General features: G+C 44.5%; 1 protein-coding gene across 1 annotated transcript in view; it reads right to left on the reverse strand.

Annotated features, from left to right (window-relative positions):
* LOC119647703 (motile sperm domain-containing protein 2-like) overlaps positions 1 to 23,161 on the reverse strand; it is an 81,130-nt gene continuing 57,969 nt past the window's right edge. The window contains exons 5-7 of the mRNA XM_038048788.1: positions 1,572 to 1,684; positions 1,157 to 1,510; positions 1 to 1,078 (exon numbers count right to left, since the gene is read on the reverse strand). Of these exons, the coding sequence (XP_037904716.1) occupies positions 914 to 1,078; positions 1,157 to 1,510; positions 1,572 to 1,684 (632 nt within the window). The 3' untranslated portion in view covers positions 1 to 913. The remainder of the gene's footprint in view (positions 1,079 to 1,156; positions 1,511 to 1,571; positions 1,685 to 23,161) is intronic.

A 23,161-nucleotide genomic window follows, 5' to 3' on the forward strand; every position in this document is an offset into this window, starting at 1 on the left:
TAGAGTAATTTTCTTTATTTTCTCAGTATTCATATATTATAATTATTATCTGGATCACATGTGTCAGAGTCACAGACTTAACAAACAGGTAGACAAAATAGTTCTTTTCACTTGCTTTGTGTCTATTTTGTGTTATTTACTCATCTTCGACGCAATACAGTAGGAAATATTCTAGAGCTCTTCCAAATGACATTTCTCCCTTTCATGTAAAATAGAAAATTTTCTTAATTTTAGTTTCAATACGTACGCAAATTGAATGCAGCATAGCAAAGTTCCTTTAGATAGAAATAATTTTCAGCAAATTACAAATACCCATTTATTTGAGTTCTGGATTTACTTACAAGGCTTTAGGTTCATTAGAATAATTTAATAATTGAATCAATGATTGATTTTGACAATTTATGTATTAAATACAATATTTTCTGTTTTAAAAGTGTTTGGCATAGGCAGTAAGTTTTTGCATTTGTGTATCATTAGTACGAATATATTTAACGATTCCTTTTGCATTGCTAACTCACAAACCTTACTTGGACAAGATGCATTGTATCTTCGAGAAGCTTCACTTAAAAGGAAAGCAAATATCCATCCACGTTTCTTCCGCTTACACAAAAATTATCATTAATTAAATATCAAACGAAAAACAAAGTGACAATCTACGATTGGCAATTAGTATCTAAATGAAAGTAGATTGGATTTATAAACTACAATCGTCCCAAAGAGAAAAGGAGAATTTAGCTTGCAAATTTGAACAATTGAAAATTGTTTGATGATTCATCAACGATTTAGGTACTCCGTGTAAAATTAAATTACCGTTGGCATGTTTTCGTACAGGTAATAGGATGTGTGACATAAATAACTTGCATTCGGTTTTCCATGAACGTCTTTTGAGCAGTCTAGACTCCCCTTTGTCGCTTCAAAATTCCGAATGGCAGGCTCCGCTTTGATTGATTTCCTGTTTTAGAATGTAAACGACAGCCATCGAGAGTAGCATGAAAACGGTCAATGTAATCCATTGTAGACTCTGTGAAAACTTTATTTGATTTTCAAGTCTTGATGTTGTTTCAGTCAGTTGAGAGAGCTGCAATAGCAGAGCAGGTGATTAATTTAACGAACCGTTTTGGAGCTGAAATGCAAATCATCGAAACATAGTACTCACCATCGAAGTGAATTGCCTATCGCTGTCAATTACGTTTGAATAACTACCAGAGTTTACACGTCCATTCTTTAAGCCATCACCAGGGGCCATCTGATGAGGCAGAGTACATTTGAGACGGCGTTGCTCCACTGACGGACTATTCGTGGGCGTGTTCTTCCACAGTTCAGCTATTGCTTGTGTATTTCCCGCATCTTCCGCTGACAATGGCATCGCCATGACAAGAAATTTATCTTTGTTCAAAGTCGACAAGGATTGGCCTTGCTGTAAAACTACATTTATTGTTGTGCTTGCACCGTGCGAGAGACAACCTGAACTTGGACGTACCCGAAACTTTTCGGGGGAAGTGGTTTTTATCTGTAAATCATTAGATATTAGAAACGAGACCACCCTTAAGTCACGTCCGTTTAAAACCTACCTTATAGGTTACATCGCTGTAAGATATGTTCATAATTTCAACAGTTCCTACCAGTTCGTTACCGGTTTTCATAAACACGATAGCATCGTCCGGCGTGATACGAAGCAATTCAGCTGAAATAGAAAAAGACAAAAAAAATCTAAATTATTATTACTATCCCGAATAGTGACGGCGAAGAAGGGCGCGGATTATCATAATGCCATCATTATGTTTGCATACGCTTATTAAATATACAAATCATCTTAAAGGTAATGTAAAGTTGTGACCATTGAGATGGGGCTTGAGAATGCAGTTCCTGTTTGTCTTAAAAAGTAACTAAAAGGGATAAAAACTAGTTCTTGCAATCGGAACGTCAAAAGCGTCTTCGAGAGGGGCTAACTTTACGGCTATCGAAAACGGTATATGATTGGAATGTGCGCGCCTTCCTCGACAACAGTCTCGAGGGCACTCAGAATGTTCGTTTTCTCCAACTCGAGCGATAATTTATAAGCGAAGTGAGATGGGGGGACCATGAGAATCCTTCCCTACTTCTTCTTCTGGTCTTTGTCCTCTCGAAACCCTAATAATAATAGACGCAAATCCCTCGTCGGATTGTTGCTGATGGCTACCGCATAGCAGTTACTCACGACCTGCCGATTTCAGCCCAAGTTAGGGAGTATCTAATTCTGCAGTCCTACACACCAAAGGAAACTGCTGATATAAAGGAGAAGGACGCTTTTTTATCAACAACTATACGAGGTGAAGAAACTCTTTCTTAAAGTTGACATAGACTCTAAATCATCTAACCGAAAATATAATTAAAAGTGTCTTTACCTCCGGCGTGGGTGAAATTATGGATTACCTCCCAAAGGGACGTCATCAGACACGGCTGACTGTGGAAATATGCCGGAGGATCGATGAGCCCAAGGAGCTTGAATTTCTGTGGATGATTATTAGTCGCAGTAAGTGCAACGCATTGGAGCTGAGTTTCAGACAAACTGCAATAGAAGGAATTCCACCATTACTTTGGCCAGAGAAGCAGAAGTTACCGTTAAAAGCAACGATTTCGGTGCCATATACTGTATCACGAAGAGCTTGTAGATGAACGCCCGACTTTTCGATGGTCCCGTCAAGTGCGCTAATGACAGGCTTGAAGTGAAGTGAATCGTTATGATTCTGAAGAATCGCATCCGTTTCGAGTGCGACAACTGGGTGGTATATGCGTGCTTTCTACTGTAGCTAAAATAATCCTGAAACGCATGAAGTAACACCTTCAGCTCGATCAATGGAGATCAGGCTGGTTTCCGCTCAGGATTCTTCTGCACTAACCACATCAACATCCTCCTGTAACGAGTCCTCAGACTGTTCGCTTTCTCCAATTCGAACCAGAATTCTAACGATATAAGCTAGACATTCTGGGTATAAGAGAAGTAATGTGGCGCGGCAGGATCTGCAGCATTCGAAATTTATTTCGGATGTTGCGGATGCGGACGGGTAGATGGCGCTGAACGTGGAAACTCTCCACTCACGCGTTTTCAGAACGCACCGGGGAAGTGGAGAGCCAGCGGTAAAAAAGTGCCGTTGGTTGGGACAGTAAGGGCCGCATGGAAATAAGTCGGTCTCTTCTGTTCCCAACCGCGAGACAGATCACTTCAGCGCGAGTAATAAAAAAGTATTGTAAGAATTAAATAAAGTAAATCAAGTCAAATCTTTACAAGTCCAATCTTTTGATTTCTTTCAATCCGATCTCGACTTTTCTATTACGAAAATTCCCCGGGCATCTCACAAGAGCGAGCTTATCGTGAGAACAGTAAAGTTTCGATTCCGCCTCGTGAAGGTTAGTTAAAGTGGTGACCCCGAAGAACAGCATCCTTGGGAACTCCAGCATCAGCGATCCCAAATAAATCGTTCCCACCAGTTGCTCCGCAACAAACAACAAAGAAAGGATCGCAGTGTTTTCCCAAAATCTCGATCTTCAGCCCGGTGCGCGTAGCACATTCAACGGATTGGCACTTTTCTCGCCCGAAAACGAGTCTTGCTTTCGCTGCGTTGCTACAACGTCGGGGATAGTACGAAAACATTTCGCTCAGTCATCGCATCGCGAGCGAATCACCCAGCGCGCCCAAGTAGAGCCGAGCGCGCCCACGGCTCGAGCTGTCTAAGTGCCACAGGCGGACATTTTCGTCGCCCTTTCCTCGTTGCTCGGCCGGTCAAGTCAATCAACTGTCGAATTGCGGAACTGGGAACTCACAGGAAGGAAACGGCAGGTAGAGTCACGTAGCAGGGACAGGAGTAGCCGCGGCAACGATCAGCAGTAGCGACTGCTTATCGCATTCACGCCAGCCCGAGCCGGGAATCAACAGATCGGAGAGCTGTCCGGCCGTCATCCGCCCAACTTAAGCAGCAGCAGCAGCGGAGCCAACGCATTCCGGAACTCTTGCTTCCTTGCAGCCGAGCGGAAAATCGATAAATTTTCAATTGAAGAAGTGTTTGCGTATTCTCATCAGCCTTTGTCAAAATAATTGTTTGAAATTGAAATATTATTTAAAGAAAAAGTGACAATAAAATTAAAGCCGCTGCAAGAGACGGCGTTGAGGTGTTTCAAATCGCAAGTTCTCTGTTTTCCCGGTGTTTTTGGTCTGCGCTGGAGAGCGTCCGCTTCGGTCGTCGTTTTCTTTTTCTCGTTTCGTGCGTGCATTTGTGGGTGCGGCCTGCCGTGTCGGTGTAAATTTCACCGCGTTTCAGTATAAACTCACCGCGTCTGCATCACAATATCGTACTTCTCGTTAGCAAAAATGTCGTTTGAAAATAAAGACGCGGCAGGCCCATCGGACCCACAAGTGACCGCCCTCGCCGTACGCGTTCCTCCTTTTTGGCGTCGGAACCCCGAGCTGTGGTTCGTGCATTTGGAAGCACAGTTCCAAATGTCCGGTATCACATCGGACGCGACCCGTTTCAACTACGCGGTGGTCGGCCTGGACGAAGAGTCCATACTTCTGGTGTCCGACGTAGTGAAGTCGGCATCGTATGCTCAGCTCAAGAGCGAGTTGATCAGGCGCCTGTCGGCAAGCGAGTCGGCAAAATTAGACCACTTGCTGGCGGGTTTAACGTTGGGTGATCGAACTCCCAGCCAATTGCTTCGCGAAATGAGGCAATTGGGTGGGAGCAAGATCGGCGACGACCTGATCAAGTCGCTCTGGCTGCGTCGGCTCCCGGAGGGCACCCAGGCGATCCTAGCATGCGTCTCCGGTTCCTTGGAGGAACTAGCAGCAACGGCCGATCAAGTACAGGAGGTGTACGTTCGCCCAACCATAGCGGCCGTTCAACCACCGTCGGATGAGGTCGGCGACTTACGGCGCGAGATCGCGGCCTTAACCGCCAGCGTGGCCGAGATGCGGGCGACGTTGGACGCTCAGCGTTCGAGTGCCAGGCCGCGAGCTCGCTCACGGTCTGCCACACGAAAAGGGCGTTCGGGTAGCAGGTCGTCAAGACAGCCTGCGGACCAGGGTATTTGCTGGTATCATCGTAACTTCGGAGACAAAGCGACAAGATGTACGCTACCTTGCAAATTCGCGCCTACCACAAAAAACTAGGTCCGCGGGGGGTCTTGGCGACGGCCACCCAGAGCGCAGCGCCACGTCGCCTAACTATTTTCGACCCCCTCAGCAGGCGCAACTACCTCGTCGACACGGGTGCGGAGGTTTCGGTTCTTCCCGTACCCCAGCATCATCGACTATTTCCACAACCCCTCAAACTGGCGGCAGCAAATTCCTCCCGCATCAATACATACGGGTACAGGCAAGTGGACGTGAGTCTTGGCTTGCGTAGGACGTTTCCGTGGCGTTTCATCCTGGCGGATGTCAGCTTCCCCATATTAGGCGCAGACTTCTTGTGTCACTATGGGTTGCTGGTGGACTTGCAAAATAAGTCCCTTATAGACCCCACAACCAAACTAAATTCGTCGGGCCAAATGGTATCTCACGCTGACAATAACCTTTCCGTTCTTTTGGAAGACATCTCCGACTCTCGTGTTCGGACACTCCTCCAAAAGTTCAGCCAGATAACTACCGAATGTAGTCTCTCGAAACCAGTAAAGCACAATGTGCAGCACCACATAAATACTACTGGTTCCCCGATTTTCTCAAAGGTGCGTCCTCTACCACCCCAGAAACTGGCTATCGCGCGGAAAGAATTTGAACAACTTGTTCAACAGGGTATCTGCAGGCCCTCAAACAGCTGTTGGTCTTCCCCTTTACATATGGTCCCTAAGCCAAATGGCGAATGGCGTCCCTGTGGGGATTACAGAAGGCTAAACGCACAGACTGTTCCTGACCGATATCCGATTCCACTCATCCACGACTTTGCGCATCACCTCGCGAATTGCCGCATCTTTTCGACCTTGGATTTAGCCAAGGCATACCACCAAATCCCAGTAGCTCCTGAAGACATTCCAAAGACGGCAATATGCACACCCTTTGGACTCTTCGAGTTCACCCGAATGACTTTCGGATTGTGCAATGCGGCGCAAACCTTTCAAAGGTTCATTCACTCAGTCCTGCGAAACCTCGATTTCTGTTTCGTCTATTTGGATGATGTTTTGGTCGCTTCTTCTACTGAGTCTGAGCACTTAGCCCATCTCGAGTGCATTTTTCAACGTCTCCTTGAGGCCGGTTTAGTCTTAAACGTTGAGAAGTGCAAATTCCTTCAAAAACAGGTGAGATTCCTCGGCCACTCCATTTCCTCTGAAGGAATACTGCCCGACCCAGACAAGGTGCAAGCAATCACAAGCTTCCCGCGTCCAAAAACAGTGAGGGAGTTGAGGAGGTTCTTGGGCATGCTAAACTTCTACCGTCGTTTCCTGCCCAAGGCCGCCCATCACCAGTCCGTTTTGAACGCGTACTTGTCTGGCCCCAAAACAAAAGACACACGAGAGATTGTGTGGTCTGAAGAGGCTGTCTGCGCGTTCAATAAATCCAGACAGCAACTGGCTGATGCTACACTTTTGGCATTTCCTCATCAAGATGCACCCCTAGCCGTTTTTGTTGATGCCTCCGACATCGCAGTAGGTGCTGCCCTTCACCAAAAGGTGGACCAAGTTTGGCAGCCGTTGAGCTTCTTCTCGAAGCAGTTGAATCCCGCTCAACGGAACTACAGCACCTACGATCGCGAACTGCTCGCCGCATACCTGTCCATTAAATACTTCCGTTTCTCCCTAGAAGGCAGGCCGTTCACAGTGTTCACGGACCATAAGCCTCTCACGTTCGCTTTGAAACAGAAGCCCGACAAAGCGTCCCCTCGTCAGCTTCGACACCTGAGCTTCATAAGCCAGTTCACGTCAGACATCCAGCACGTGTCCGGGAAGGACAACATTGTTGCTGACGCTTTGTCTCGTGTCTCCGAAGTCAACATCCCCGCCTCACTCGATTTCTCGGCTATTGCCAAGGCGCAAATGGATGACGCAGCACTTCAGAGCCTCAAGTCCAACCCCAAATACAAATTTCGGGAGTTGCCCATCTTCGGCTCAAACCTCTCGCTCTGCTGCGAAGACTCGGAAAAGGGACCTCGGCCATACATTCCGGCCACATTTCGCAAGGAAGTGTTCCACGCAGTTCACGACTTGGCGCATCCCGGCATCAGGACAACAAACCGGTTAGTCACCGGAAAATACTTCTGGCCCTCCATGAACAAGGATATCAATTCCTGGGCCAGAGAGTGCATCGCATGCCAGAAGTGTAAAGTCTCCAGGCATGTAAGGAAAGAAGTGGGCTCATTCCCCCGCACTACCAAGCGTTTCCACACAATACACCTCGACATAATAGGGCCTTTGCGAGACTCGCACGGTTACAAGTATTGCCTCACAATCATCGACAGGTTCACGCGGTGGCCTGAGGCAATACCTCTGAAGGACATTACGGCGCAATCTTGTGCCGAAGCCCTCTGCCGAGAGTGGATACCGCGCTTTGGCGTCCCTGCAGTGATCGTCACTGACCAGGGAATGCAATTTGAGTCCACCGAGTTAGGCAAACTCCTGGGTTTTAAACGCCAGCGGACCACTGCATACCACCCGCAGTCCAATGGGATGCTAGAACGTTGGCACCGGACGCTGAAAGCCGCCATTATGGCACGCGACGACCCGTCCTGGACTCAAGTCTTGCCTCTCGTCCTACTCGGCCTTCGTACAACCCGCCGAGAGGAATTTGCTGCCAGCCCCGCGGAGCTGGTTTACGGGGAGAGCCCAAGACTCCCAAGCGATCCGGTCTTCGACAAGAGATCGGGTCTCACGGAGTCGGGGTTGGTGCGTCTGCTGAGGGACAATCTCCGTCGCATCAAAGCGCCACCACCCACTCGACACTCGTCCATACCTGCTTGTTCGCCCAAGGAACTGGACACATGCACGCACGTGCTGATCAGGACGGATGCCGTCCGGAAGCCGCTGCAGCCTCCATATGAGGGCCCGTACCGCGTTCTCGAGCGGGGAGAACATTTTTTCCAGCTCGAGATCGGTGGTCACAAAAAGGCGGTCTCTTTGTCCAGGCTGAAACCCGTGTGCGCCCCGAAGCAACGTCGTGTCCGCTTTGTGGATTAACGGCGAACGAAGTTCGGGGATCCGTCGCCGAAACCCCTAGGTTTCGTCTGGGGGCGGAGTGATGTGGCGCGGCAGGATCTGCAGCATTCGAAATTTATTTCGGATGTTGCGGATGCGGACGGGTAGATGGCGCTGAACGTGGAAACTCTCCACTCACGCGTTTTCAGAACGCACCGGGGAAGTGGAGAGCCAGCGGTAAAAAAGTGCCGTTGGTTGGGACAGTAAGGGCCGCATGGAAATAAGTCGGTCTCTTCTGTTCCCAACCGCGAGACAGATCACTTCAGCGCGAGTAATAAAAAAGTATTGTAAGAATTAAATAAAGTAAATCAAGTCAAATCTTTACAAGTCCAATCTTTTGATTTCTTTCAATCCGATCTCGACTTTTCTATTACGAAAATTCCCCGGGCATCTCACAAGAGCGAGCTTATCGTGAGAACAGTAAAGTTTCGATTCCGCCTCGTGAAGGTTAGTTAAAGTAATATGGCGAGTACTCCGCTTCCTCCTGCAGTAATGTGCCTTTGTACTCTAGAAAGCTGTGAATGTGGTGTCGCGTTGCTTCTGACGGCTACTGCGTAACGCGTTTTTTTGACATGGCGGCTGGTTTTTGACAGACTTCTGTCTGTCTGACTGTCAAATTCCGGCTCAGGTTAAGGAGCATCATATCCGGAATGGATGCTTTCTACAAGCAATTACACACACTTCAGGAGAGGGTTCCTCTGCAGCTTCGACAACGCAAATTGTAAGGTATGCCGAGTCTGGCGGCAGGGTCTCTATATGTGAGTGCCCCGAGCATATCGTAATTCCCTTTTTCTTCAGCCTTTGTCCCGTACACAAGCGAGGTCGCCTCGCCATTTGAGCCTATTAAATGCATGATATGGATGCAATCTTGAGGCTTTTAAATCCGCATCCAGCATATCAAGCCACCGTTGTTTCGGATGGTCTTTTGGTCGTTTACCATCGACTTCGATGTTCAGACCAATCTTGGTAAGTGAATTCTCGTTGGCGCGAAGACGCCTCTCTCGCAGTTTTTCCACGATCGTTGCAACTCCATATCAATTGCGGATATCCTCATTTCGGATGTGATCAAAACGTGTCACGCCATTAGTTCAACGCAACATCTTCGTCTCGACGCCGTTCATTGTCTTTTATAGTCGGTCAACACTCAAAACCATAGAGCGGGACAGGACAGACGGTAAATTGCGGTAAATTTTAGATTTGAGACGTCGATCACAAAGAACAAAAGCCAGTGTTGGGTCCCAGCTCTTCCCTTTCCAGAGCTCAGATGCGACGTCGTCAGGTCCTGTGGCTTTCCTCAATTTCATTTGACTCCTTGACTTCAGTTGCGCTGACAGGTGGAAGTGCTGCAAATGTCGGCAATGATTGTGGAGGATGAGCAAATTCTTCTGTTGAAATCTGCTCGGAGTATTCTTGCCATCTATCCGTCACAGAAGTGTTCTTTATCCCGTGTGCATTCCTTTCGGCTTTTGGCAAGTCGATACACATCTCTCTCACCATCCCGAGTTTCCACTTTATCGTAAAGATTTTTATAACGGGCCACTCGGGTGACAGCGATTGCGCGTTTTCCTTTCCGGTTGGCATTCTTATAAATTTGCCAATTGGTGAGCGTTTTATCGTCGAGAAATTTCATTTCAACATCATCATTCCAAAGCCAAGTATCTCGGTTGATGTACCGCTTACCTGGCTTGGTGACCCCGACCATATCGTAAAGTTGTATGCATTTGCGCGCGCCTGGCAAAAGAATTTTTGTGATCGGTGCTTGTTATAGGTGGCCAAATTCTCTTTGACTTGGCGCAGGTGGTGAGCTTTCGTCATGTAAGATCCGTGGCTGCTAAGTAGCGCAAGTGAATTTCCCTCTTAACAGTTCTTAGTGGAACACAGACTATCCCCCTCGAGGGACTGTAAAGAGTAGAACTTCGCCTGGTCTTCTATGAGAGAGGAGCATTCCGGCCAAACTATTCAGCGCGTTCCTGCACTGTCTCATCAGCCTGGAGGGTGTCGCCACTGAGTACAAGACCTTAATAGCCGCTTGGTTGTCGGTCAGAATGGCTATGTTACGCTCGGAATTCGGATCATGCCCCAGCCATCAACAGGCTTCAAGTATCGCCAGTATTTCCGCTTGGAATACGTTGTGTGTATCCGAGGAAACTTCTGCACCAACTCCGCAGACTATCTTTGAAGAATGCTGCCACAGCCTCGCAAAATGTCGCCGATTTTCCATTCTGCCCTAGTTGGAAAGTCTGCAGCAAAGTTCCTCGTCAAGTTCCGGTTACGTATGGTGTGGTCCATATGGAATGCCAAAATTACTTTGTCTAGGGTGTTATTATGGGCGTAGGGTTTTACTGTCAATAACATCCGGACTCACATAATCTGAAGCATTACACGCTACAGCGTATTTAATGTGGAAGCCTAGGGGAGGAGATGTAGGAGTACATATTTTTAAGGGATAATGAGAGAGTCCTGAATTCGACATGCACTTGATGGCGGACCAAACCAAAAAGAAAAAAAAACTTTCTTTCTCGGTTTCTGATCCACGGACCCCTCTATTCTGGGCTAGAACCCAAATTTAAAAAAATATACAGACGACTTGAGGTTTCGTCCAAGGCAGCGGCCCACCAGCAGTGCATGGACGAAGGGGTGAATTTTTAAAGAGATAACATGATTGATTGATACAAAATGGAAAATAAATTTTTAAACAACACAGAATGCTGGAGTTTTCCAGGAGGAATTTTCTTTTCCCACGATTGATACTGTAAATTTATGTCGGCATAGGCTAGCCTAAAGTCCCTAATACAGACTTCTTCCTTTCCCGGCACATATATTGGATCGTTCTTTCTACGTATGTAAGCCAAATTATCTAACAAATCAGGCCTAAAGGGCGTCACTTATTTGAATTTTTTTATTTATTTTCGGATGAAAGAACTTGACAGCCCAAGTGGAAGTTGCCACTTCGAATTCTTATTAAAAAATTTACAAATCTCGACAATGCCGATGAACACTTCATATGACTGAAATCCATACGAAGTTATATTGAACTTCGCAAAAACCTCGAAATGAGTCAATAAATTAAATTTATTCAAGTGCTGGAAAATATTCCAAATGCCAAACAAATCCACTTGAATTTTAACTGGTTGATTTAGCAAGCGACTTGGCGATAATGATGACAAAAGCAACTTCTTGATATGCTATTATAATATGCCTCAATTTAGGTTTGGGAATCATTTTAAGAGTGAAAGGCTCTCTACATATTCTTTCCTGAATTTAGCTTGGAACGCTCCATGCCACAATTCTACTAATTTGAACTAATTACAATTGTGTAAAAACCTTTACTACCAGAATGAATGAGTCTATATTATTCAGTATTCTGATATGCGTGCTTCAAACTTGAATCTTCGAAAATTCAGATTACAGCTTCAGATTAATGATCTTAGCTTGAGTGCGTATCTTTTGTTTACTTTGAACTTAATGAACAGAAGATTAATTTATGGCCAACTGTCAGATACTTGAGGGAACTTCAGTTAATGTAATTAATATAAAAATATACAAACCATCGCTCTAATTTCTTAGAATAATTTTCCATTCTCATAGATTACCAACCTATTCTGTAATTGCAAATTTTAAGGCGCGTGTTGGGGTACATAGAATTTTATGAGTAGAAATTTTCTGCTTGAATGCTGATTGAGTGTTAAATCACTTTAGAACGGACAATTTGTTATGGTACGAGGTGTTGATGAATATTAGATGCTTTTGTGTTTCCAATTCAGCTAAGTTTCAATTCGTTATAAAGAGGTGAGTTCAAAGGGTTCGAAGTATAATATGTCGAGAAGAGAGCAACCGAAGGAATATTTCAAAAATGTCATTCTACCCTAGATGAAAAATAAAGAAACGTTAGGCTGGCGATGTTAAAGGAAAATAAGCATTTACTGTCAGAATTGAAGAAAGCTTCCATTTTAGATTTTCTGTCTTAATTAATACTACACATATACTGTATTTCGGGAACCAATTATCCCCTTCATTAATGTGATTTCTTCACTAGTAAAGTGAGTAGTTGATTCCCGAAATAAATAAATAAAAAAAAAAAATGATTCAAGAACGGAAGTTTGATTTTTCCACATTTGTTGAACACTGGCTAATGAGCCTCCTCCAAACTTCGGTGGATATTTCAACAAGATTCAATGCCGTCTCACAAAGCGGACTTTAAAAAAGAATGGGTGAGAAATAGCGTTCCACCCTTTACCTCTTCGATGCAATGGCTGGTGAATTCTCTAGATGCGAACCTGTTGGATTTTTCTACCTGGACGCATTCGTCGATCGTCCCAAGGCCATGTTTCGCCTTAAAGGTAACCATATTGAAAAGTGGCGATGCAGCTCAAAATCTAAATTGATTGAATATTTTTACTTTATATATGGTTGCTATTTTCCCTCGCCGGAACCACGCCTACGTTCCATCGTTCACGGTTCGCTAAAATGTGTTTCAGCTCCCTCCAGGACTTTCCGAGATGATTGCAATCTTTATTACTATTCTGCATCATGTGTTCCTGGTCCGACCCACTTGTCGGACATCTTGGAGTAGTGAATATCACTATACGGCGTTGTCGCCCTTAATATGTAACCTACTCACTATCACTTCCGCTTCCTGACCAACACTCCATGGTTAACTGGCCTGTCCGCCAACGAAACTGTTCGATCGAAATTGTATCGGGTCGGCATATCTCGATGACACATCACACACAAGTGTTAACGTCGGCTTGCGGCTTTTGAATAACAATGGGGATCACTTTCGATGTGTTACTCCCATATAGCAACACAGAAAGTATACTAGCATAGCACTGTCTCACTGTTGCTGAGGTGAGGCTGATATTTTTAATTTGGTAAAAAAAGATATACAAAACTAAAATATATTAAAGCAGTTCACCATGTTGAAGGTTTCTCACCACACAGAGAATATATTTCAAGTACGATTTGTGAGGTTCAGCAAAAGCGTAGCTATATTCACTCCTTGTAAAAGAAGTAGAAGTGATGAAAGTGAACCAACAGTTGCTGAAGAACTCTGCTGATAAATTTCGCATCTTAGTGCAAGAAAAGAAGTCATTACCCTCTGATGAGGTGCAAAGTTGCTTTCAAATCTTTCATTCACACATATTTTTACACGGTGGCCTTGGCCCACAAAAATCAAGGTTTACTTGTACGTCAATCCTGTTGAAATATCCTCCGAAACATCGTGTGCTTCTAAAGTGCATTGGCGAGAATTCCAAAGGTATCAGTGGTCGTTTCAAGGAGTCCAATTAGTGTTATGGTACGCCGTTTTGATGACATAAACTCCTAAGACCGTGATTTCGTGTGAAGGTTAAGGGGAGAAGAATTTAGCTGGCTCAGCTTCTTAGAGCCAGCCAGCAGCGTTTACGAAGGCTTATAGCTCGCCACCCTACAAAGAGAGATCTCTTTGGGTTCGCGAAATACTATTTACTTAGTCCAAGTTATGAACTCTTTTCATTTGAAGTCGGCGAATGTCAAGCAATGCGAATAGATTCCATGCGGTTCGAATAGTTTTCACCAGGTTTCAATACGGTTTGAATTCATGTGCAGGGAACGAAACGCAATCAAGGCTTTCACACACGCACGGTTAATTTCAACCTTGACCTCACAGTGAGTGAATGTTAATGATAAGCTGTTAAAAATTGTCGGGTTTTATTTGGGTGAAATGAGCAGTTTACCAAATAGGAACTGTGCATCTGTGGAAAGGTTTCATTCGGTTTGTTTTTGGTTGTGACCGAACCGAATGAAATCGTATACATGTGGAACGAGTCTTAAGAACGAAACACTCCGGGCCTGCCTAATGACCTGTCCCTCTATGTTCCTACGAACGGGATCCCATAGGAGGGTAACTTTGAGCATGCCACCCAGACTGCTCCTGTCTTTATACCGGGCCGCCACGATGAAGGATGTCGCTACGGACTGCATTGTTGAAGTGAGTAATTGAGCAAGGATATTTGCAACCAAATTTTTTTTTGTGTGGCGGGGAGGTAGTAACTGCCTAATATTCTACCAAGTCGTAATATCATTGCCGTCGACGGATCAGACTTAGATAATAGATAAATTAACTCATGCAATTACAAGTCAGCTACCATAGTGGGTTGGTCTAAAGAGAATGGCATTGTCTTGTTAGATTGGACGGCCCAGTACCCAGATGTGAAACCCATCGCACGTCTTTAAGGCACCTTAAAGCGCAAAATGAGGGAGCATAGCATTACATCCAAAACAGTGTTCAAAGACGTTTTCACCCACGAGTGGAATGCCAGGTACGCTCAGCAATTTGCGAAGCTAATATAGGTTGGTTCCGGTATCCGATTTAGGCCTGCCTTAATAAGGAACTCCAGACATCTCGGTTTTGCGCCGAGGTCCACCAATTCGACACCCCTTAAAGTTGTCCAGAGTCTTGACCTACGCCATCGAGTTTTGACCCTATAGTGAGACGTTTCGAGTGGAATAGTTTTTGTAAGCTGAAATAGGCTCTGTTGGCTGCCAACAACCGTGCGCATCGCGTCGTCATCGTCGTTGCTGTTATCGGTTGTGATTTTCGACTCTAGATAGGAAAAATTATCAACGGTCTCAAAGTTGTAGTCTCCTATTTTGATTCTTCCCGTGTGACCAGTGCAATTTGATGTTGTTGCTTGGTTGATTTTTGGTGATGATGTTGCTACCGTATATTTTGTCTTGCCTTCATTGATATTTCGGGTTGTTCTTCCCATTATGTCAATATCGTCAGCATAGGACAGTAGTTGGGTGGACTTAAAGAGGATGGTGCCCCTCGTATTTACCTCTGCATCACGGATCACTTTCTCCAAGGGCTAGGTTAAAGAGGATGCATGATAGGGTATCCCTTTGTCTTAAACCGTTGGTGATGTTGAATGGCAGCATTTGAGCGTCGTCTTCAGTTGGCGGGACTGCCAACTCACCGATATTCTGGTTGTCCAGTAGTTCATCAAAGTACTCAAGCCATCGCTCCAATATGCCCATTCTGTCCGAAATCAGATTTGCCTCTTTGTTTCGGCAGGATGACCATCGAGGTGTGTAAGGTTTCATCCTGCTGACTTGTTGGTAAAACTTGCGCGCCTGGTGCGGTTGCTCCATGTACTTTTCGAGTTCACAGACCAGGCTTCCTTTCTCTGCTCGCCGGAGTTCGTGATAAGTCTCTGCGCGTGCCTGCGTCCTCTGAGAATGCACCATTACTCGGTATGCAGCATTCTTCCATTCCGTTGCTAGCTTACATTCATCGTCAATTCTCAGTCGTTCCGACTTTTTTTGCGGCTGGGGCCAAGTATACTTGTGGCCGTATTTATGATAACGTTTTTCTGATCATTTGTTGATGCTTTATCTCCAGGATCTCTGTTGACTGCTATGACTATGGAAGCCAACGTATCGCCTGAATACGGGCTCCTTCCCTACTTGGCTGCTAAAATCCCCCAGTATGGTTTTGATATATCTGGGACAGGTTTCGACGTTCTACTGCCTCGTAGAAGATATCCTCCTCCGACTCTGCAGTCTCCTCTGTAGGGGCGTGAACTTTAATGAGGCTTATATTTTTTCTAAATTTGCCTCGCAAGCACAGAGTCCACAGCCATTCGCTTATGTTTCCAAAGCCGATAACAGTAGGTTTCATTTTTTGAGAAACTTACTCTGAGCACATGGTTTACTGGATGGCCGCTATAATATATGGTGTAGCGACTCTTCTCCAGGAAACCGGTCCCTGTCTAACGCATCTCTTGCAACGCTGTTACATCAGCCCTATATTGGAACAGGATATCGGCTAGCTGCTTAGCAGCTTCATCTCTGTACATGTGCATGTGCATATCGTTATTCCTTTGTCGTTGCAGGGTTCGTCGTTATATTATCCGTCCAGTCCGAGGCTCCTGTTGTGGCTTCGTAACAAATTGTTTTCCGTGTAGGGTTGTCAGCCCTATCCAACCCCCAACCTGGAGAACTAGTTGGTAAAATTTGTCCCGTTTTTAGACGCGGGAGACTCGCCTTTAATATCAATATCAATTACTCGAGACAGACATATGAGTGACATTTTTTGTTTGTTTTGGGTGAGCACGTCTGTAACCTATATTTTATATTTTGAAAAAAATACGAAATACTATTTTGAGTTTTTGACCATATATGAATGGGAAAATTTACGTAAAAAGTTTCTCACATAAGATGAACACAAGACCTTTACACTCGAAGCACCAGCTTGTGGTACTCCGTCTTGTTTCAGATATGTCTAGTGGGGTATAGATTGCCGTTGAGGATATAGTCTAAAAGTTTTCATTACGAAAAGCTTATCTGCTTGAGACTACCAAGGAGAACATTTTTTTCTCTTTCGTTTAGATCTTGCCTTGCTAAGTTTTGTTTTGAGAATTTTTCCATCCGGAAGTTGTCATCAACTTGTTTCATTTCGGGATCTTTAGTATAAAATACTGGGTGCCAGAAAAGAAGCCCCTGGTTTTTGCTAAATTTTGGCCATTTGGCTTTCTTTCATGCCTACCTTTGTATGTTATTCATCCACCCACTCTCACTTTTCACTTTTCTTCGCATAGGATCTTCCTCACGGCTTTATCCCTAGTTGATTCTTACTTTTTCTCGTCGTTAAAAATATTCTAACTGCTTTCTTAATCTATCTACTTAATCTTATCTTAAGCCTTGATGGCTGCCTTTTGACAGGATTTAGCTTTTATAAGGATTTATAATTTTTGATACCAAGTTTAGATTTGATCTGCTTTTTATCGATATCCAGTGTCAAGCTTCCAGAATACCTGGCCTTCACTACTATCAATTCACAGAGTTCAATAGGTCGGACCATTTTCGACCACAGTATTCTTGATTGTGCTTCGTAATATGGCCCTTCCAAAGAAGTTCATCCGCTCCCTATACTTAATGTAACTTTCGTTGATCTTCTCTACAACATTGGATAATTTTTAAACAATATTGTTGAACTGATATGGGAGATCTTCACTGTACATCATATTGATGACGGAGTGGACCAAATAGAGTGAAATTTTTCGCAACTTTTTTTTTTATTCCACGGACTCCTTGCAAAAAAACCCTCAAGTTTTTGAAAAAGACAAAACTTCTTCCAGAACAATTAGAATTCATGCGACCATGAAGCATCTGATAACTTTTTCTTATTACAAGAAAAGCACATATAAAGTGGGTCAAAGTCTGCCTGCAAAAGTGTCCAAATTTCAACTATTTCTACCTTCTTTGGACAAAGATCTTACTCATAAGAAGAAATTATTCCCCGAATTAACCCGCAGACTGGATTATTCTTATGTATAAAACATTCTGAATGGGGTTAAATCTAGGTGCTATGTTTATTCATTCTATATTGCTCTTTCCATGAAGTTCAGTGAACGGAAGCAATAAAATTTAAATGAGTATCCGACACACTTGTGTTTATATTATATTTCTTTTCAGGCTTGTATTTGTTCACAGTGTGAAATTCTGGGAAGTTAGATGGAAATGGCACTTCATAAATGCAGTGAATACCTCCTATTCTCAGAGAGTATTTTCAATATCGGCTAAAACACATTCTATGTGCATTAAACGATTCAGCCATTATTGATAACAGAGACCTCATTTCAATTTATGGAAATCAACAATAAACAATTGTTCATCTCTATCAAAAGTGAATTCAGAACTGAAGAAAATATTCTTATTACGTTTTTGGAATGAAAGTACAATATTTAGGACAGTGACTCGATTGTTATGGCGTCCATCGTAATGCAGTAAAACAACTGATATATAAGCAATGAATACGGAAGTATGCATGAGTTTACTGCAATAAAGCTGCTTAGAGATTACTGTTCGCTTATATTGATTGCTTTACTTCTTTACTTGGTATTGCAGTAATATTGGACATTCTGTATGGAACAGTGTCTCCTAAACTTTTTAATTATTTTGTAATGTTCGCATCAAGTTAGCATATTTTCGCCAAAATCCTTAAGCGAAATGTAAAACTACGCTGATGACATCGGTTTGCTCTCTTGTCGGGTCATGGGTCTTGGCCAAATGGTCCTGGATTTTGAAAGAGAGGCAGATAGAGTCGAGCTGAAGACAACATCAAAAACCAAGGTGCTCAGTCAAACGGGTCATCGCACTGCCCCTAGCCTCATTAATGGGCAGAGCATCGAAGATGCCGACCGATTTTTATGTCTAGGAAGCATGGTTTCTGCCGCCGGTGGTACCGAGTTGGATGTTGTCCGACCCATTAACAGTGCAAGATCCGCTTTCGCTGCCTTGCCTGAATTCTGCAAATTCAGTTATCTGAAGGTACGCTGGCCTGATACTATTTCGAATAAAGAACTTCATGGGCGCACAGGCCAATTACCCGCGGACGAGTTGATCAGAAGGCCGAAGTGGTAATGGACAGGTTTTACATTAAGGGCGCGCGATTGCTGGCGATGCCATGCAGTGGAATTCACTACCGACGAGCGGGTCCTCCCAGGAGCACTTTCTTGTTATTTTCACATAGACCCCATGTTGCATCATTTTTACCAACTTTTTAAGTTTACAGCATTTTCCCCTTTTCCTTCCAACCCCGACCACAAAGAATGGTCTTTTAACTACCGCCCAAATCCACTTAGTTATTACAAAGAAGAAACTTCGCACACAAACGTTCGATAAGGTTTCGCAGGTGAAATTTATTACTAAACGCTAAACGACGACCAAGGGAGATCAGAATCCTCGCTTTCACTTTGAATTTGCTCATCCCGGCATTTTTCGGAGAAGAGTTGATTATGTGTCGTTTTGAATTTTGGCGTTTCGCTTCAGGGTGGTATTGATTGCATCAAGATTCATTTCCAGTAACTCCGTGATGCTATTTAAATAGCGTACTGGTTATAAGCCCAGATAAAGAAGACGGTTTGAGTTGTCAGGTAAAGAAAATAAATGCTACCTCCTTAGTGACAGGTCTCGCGACGGGGACATTCAATGTCGTTAGAAACAAGATGATCGGTACGAGTAATAAGCCTCGGAAAAATGCTAGTCGACGCGGTAGGACGGGCCCCAGTTCTGTCGAAATGGGCAAAGGTTCTAGACGCATGGAGGGGTCAGGACGTAAGTAAATTAGTCCAGAAAAAACAAATATGAAAGACCGAGGAACTCGCGAGAGCCCTTCGGAAAAGGCGCATTGATATCTGCACTCTATCACTAGCACTACCAACTTCTCTATTTTGGTAGCCCACACACAATACGGTGTTGGCACTGCCATCTCAGAGGGTTTCCGCCATTAAAGAAGTCGAACGATTTGATGATCGGTTGACGAAGCTCACCATTATATCAGCTGATCGCACTATTCACTTCTTCACCGCGTACGCACCACAGATAGATCGACGTGATGCTGAGAAAGATGCCTTCTGGCAACTTCTTGATGAAAAGACTCGTCGCGTGCCTGCTGGCGGCTATATTATCATTGCGGGCGACCTTAATGGTCATGTGGGTGAAAAGGCAGACGGTAATAGGTACCATGGGGAAAGGGGTTCGGAGCGCGCAATGAGGGTGGCGAGCGTATAATCGATTTTGCGGACACCCATGACCTTGTACTTATGAATACATGGTTCATCAAACGTTTGTCTTATCTTCCTACATTTTATAGTGGGAACGGTAAAACGCAAATCGACTATATTCTCATAAGATTGCAAAGCCGTTCCCTATGAGACCATGTCACCTCAACATCGGCCGTTGATTGCCGTCCTGTGAATTAAGCCACCGGCCCGCCGCGCACTAAATGGCAGCGATTTCGTGAGAAGAAATGATCATCTCACGTACGCGATTACCAACCATTACGAATGTGGAAGAATCGTAGAACCAAATGAAAGACACGATCCACAAAGCTGCCCCTGCTATCCTCAACAAGATACTTGGCTTTAGAATGATGATGTTGAAATGGAGGTCCGTGAAAAGAAACGCCTCCACCACAAGTTTCTCGACGATAAAACGCAGACCAATTGGCAAATTTATAAGAATGCCAACCGGCAAGCAAAGAAAGCAATCGCTCTTACCCGAGCGGACGATTACAAAAATCTTTACGATAAACTGGACACTCGGGAGAGATCTGAATCGATTTGACAAAAGGCGAAACGAACGCACACAGAATAGGACATTCTGTTGCGTTAATGACAAGAACGGTACTTTGATTAGCAACCGTCGAGCCGCGACTGATAGCCAGAATAATTCGAGCAGATTTCAATTGAAGAATTTGCTCATCCTCCAACTGAAGTTGAGGAGACAATAAAACGAATGAAATCGGGGAAAACCACAAGACCTGACGATATCACATCTGATCTCTGGAAAGCGAAGAACTGGGATACTGTTGCTCAGTGAATTCTTTAATCGGATTATTCAGGAAGATAGAACACCATCTGACTGGCAAGAAAGTACCACAGTTCCAATATGGGAAATGAAAGGCTGCAGAATGTTCAAATTACCGTCCGATCCGGTTACTATCCCATACCATGAAGATTTTTGAACGCTTTTTTGACAACCGAAATATCCGTGAATCAAGTCGGATTTGTCAAGAACTGTAAAACTACTGATGCAATACACGCTTCGCGGTTACTCATGGAGAAACACCGTGAGAACCATCGCCCTCTTTACATTTCTGGATCTAGAGAAAGTGTTTGATCGTCTGCCACACGAACTCATTTGTTATGCTCTACGGCACTTACTGCCAGAAGAACTCGTTCGCTGGGTTCAATTGTGAAGTGTGGCGGATGAATCAAAACCACTTCATGCCTCTGTTGGTGTTCATTAAGGAAGCGCCCCCTCACCACTCTTCTTTGTTCTTATTATGGACACCGTCACACGGGACATTCAACTTCCAGCGTCATATACACTACTTTATGCAGATGTTTTCCTAGCATCTATTATAATAGAAAAAATTATCTCGAGCAACTTGTCCAAAAATGGAATGATCACCTCATTCATCCCAGATTGAATCTGAATAAAACTGAATTTTTGACGACCGATCACCAGTCAACAGAGGTCCTGGAGATGAAGCATCAACAAATGATCTTCACAACCACCTGAAGAACGTTATCATTGATACGGCCACAAACATACTTGACCCCAGCCGCAAAAGGAGTCGGAACGGCTAGTTTAACGATGAATCTAAGCTAGCTAGGGAACGGAAGAATACCGCATACCGAGTAATGCTGCATTCTCAAGGAACGCGGGCACGCGAGGAGACTTATCACGAACTCCGGCAAGCGGAGAAGCGACTTCACAGACGGAAAAAGGAAGCCTGGGAGAACCAACAAGTCTGTGAACTCGAAAAGTACATGGAGCAACCGCACCAGGCGCGGAAGATTTACAAAAAAGTCAGCAGGATGAAGCCTTACATACTTACATACATCCTGCCGGGACAAAGAGAAAAATCTGATTTTCGACGGAATGGGTGATGGGTTGAATACTTTGATGAACTACTCAACAACCAGAACATCGGCGAGTTGGAGGTCCCGCCAACAAAACGACGGAGAAATGATGCAACCACCAAGTATAGGAGAAACAGTCAGTGCAATTCATCAGCTTAAAAATCATAAGTCGCCAGGAGCCGATGAAATTACAGCCGAATTGGTTAAATATGGAGGCGACCAATAACACCAAATGGTGGGACAGCGAATCAATGTCTGACGATTGGCAAAAAGGCATTATCTGTCTCATACATAAAAAGGGAGATATCACACAGTGCAGCAATTATAGAAGTATCACGTTGCTGAGTATCATCTATAAGATATTATCCGCTGTCTTGCTAGGCGGGGTAGCCCCATACGCCCAGAACATCATTCGCCCATACAAAGAGGCAATAGATGAGATTTTCTCTCTGCGACAAGCGATGGAAAAACTGTTGGAATATGGACATCAGTTGCACCATCTCTTCATCGACTTTAAAGCCGTCTATGAGAGAATTCGGTATCCCGACGAAATTGGTAGGACTGACTAGGCTGACCCTAACCAATGTGTGAGGCCAAATAAAAGCAGCAGGTTCACTCTCAAGACCATTCGACATCAACAACGGTCTACGACAAGGGGATGCCCTATCATGCGTCCTCTTTAACCTGGCCCTTGAGAAAGTGATCCGTGATGCTGAGTAAATGCAAAAGGTACGATCCTCTTTAATACCACCCAATTACTGGCCTATGCTGCATGGGAAGAACGACCCGAAAAGTACAAACTGCCTTCATCCAGATCGAGCAGGCGGCGCGAGATCCTGAGCAACGTGGCAACGTCAGCAGCAAAAACCAACCAACCAACAACATCAAACCGCACTGGTCAAACGAGGAGAATAAAGATAGCAGACTACAACTTCGAGACCGTTGATAATTTTCAGCTTACAAAAACTGTTCCGCTCGGAACGTTTCACCATAGGATCAAAGCTCTTACTGTATAAGACAATGATCTTGCCAGTCCTCATGTATTCCTCGGAGACTTGGGTTCCTAGCAAGAAAAATTGCCAACTCTTGGCCGTGCTTGAGAGAAGAATCCTCCGAAGAATTTTTGGCCCCTTACATAAGGATGAACGATTCCGTAGCCAACGTAACGACGAAATCTATGAGCGATACCATGACCGTCAGGTTGTGGATAAAATCCGACTCAATAGGTTACGGTGGGCGGGTCACTTAATCCGTATGGATGAGGATGATCCAGCCCGGAAAGCCTATAAGGGCAATATCTATGGCAGAAAAAGAAGATGAGGCAGACCCTGCCTAAGATGGAGCGATGGCGTAGGTCAGGATGCCAGAGAGCTTTTAGGGATATCGAATTTGTGGACCTCGGCGCAAAACCGAGATGTTTGCAGTTCCTTATTAAGGCAGGCCTAGACCGGATACCGGTTGTTGCGTCGTTGATGATGATGATGATCACGGAGCATACGTTTGGTGGAATGGCTCGTATGGTGATAGAATGTAGGTGGAGAAGGAGAAGAAGAAGAAGGAAAAGAAGAAATTTGAGCAAAGGGCATAGCAAAGGC

The sequence above is a fragment of the Hermetia illucens genome, chromosome 2 (assembly GCF_905115235.1).
Source record: "Hermetia illucens chromosome 2, iHerIll2.2.curated.20191125, whole genome shotgun sequence".
NCBI lineage: Eukaryota > Metazoa > Arthropoda > Insecta > Diptera > Stratiomyidae > Hermetia > Hermetia illucens.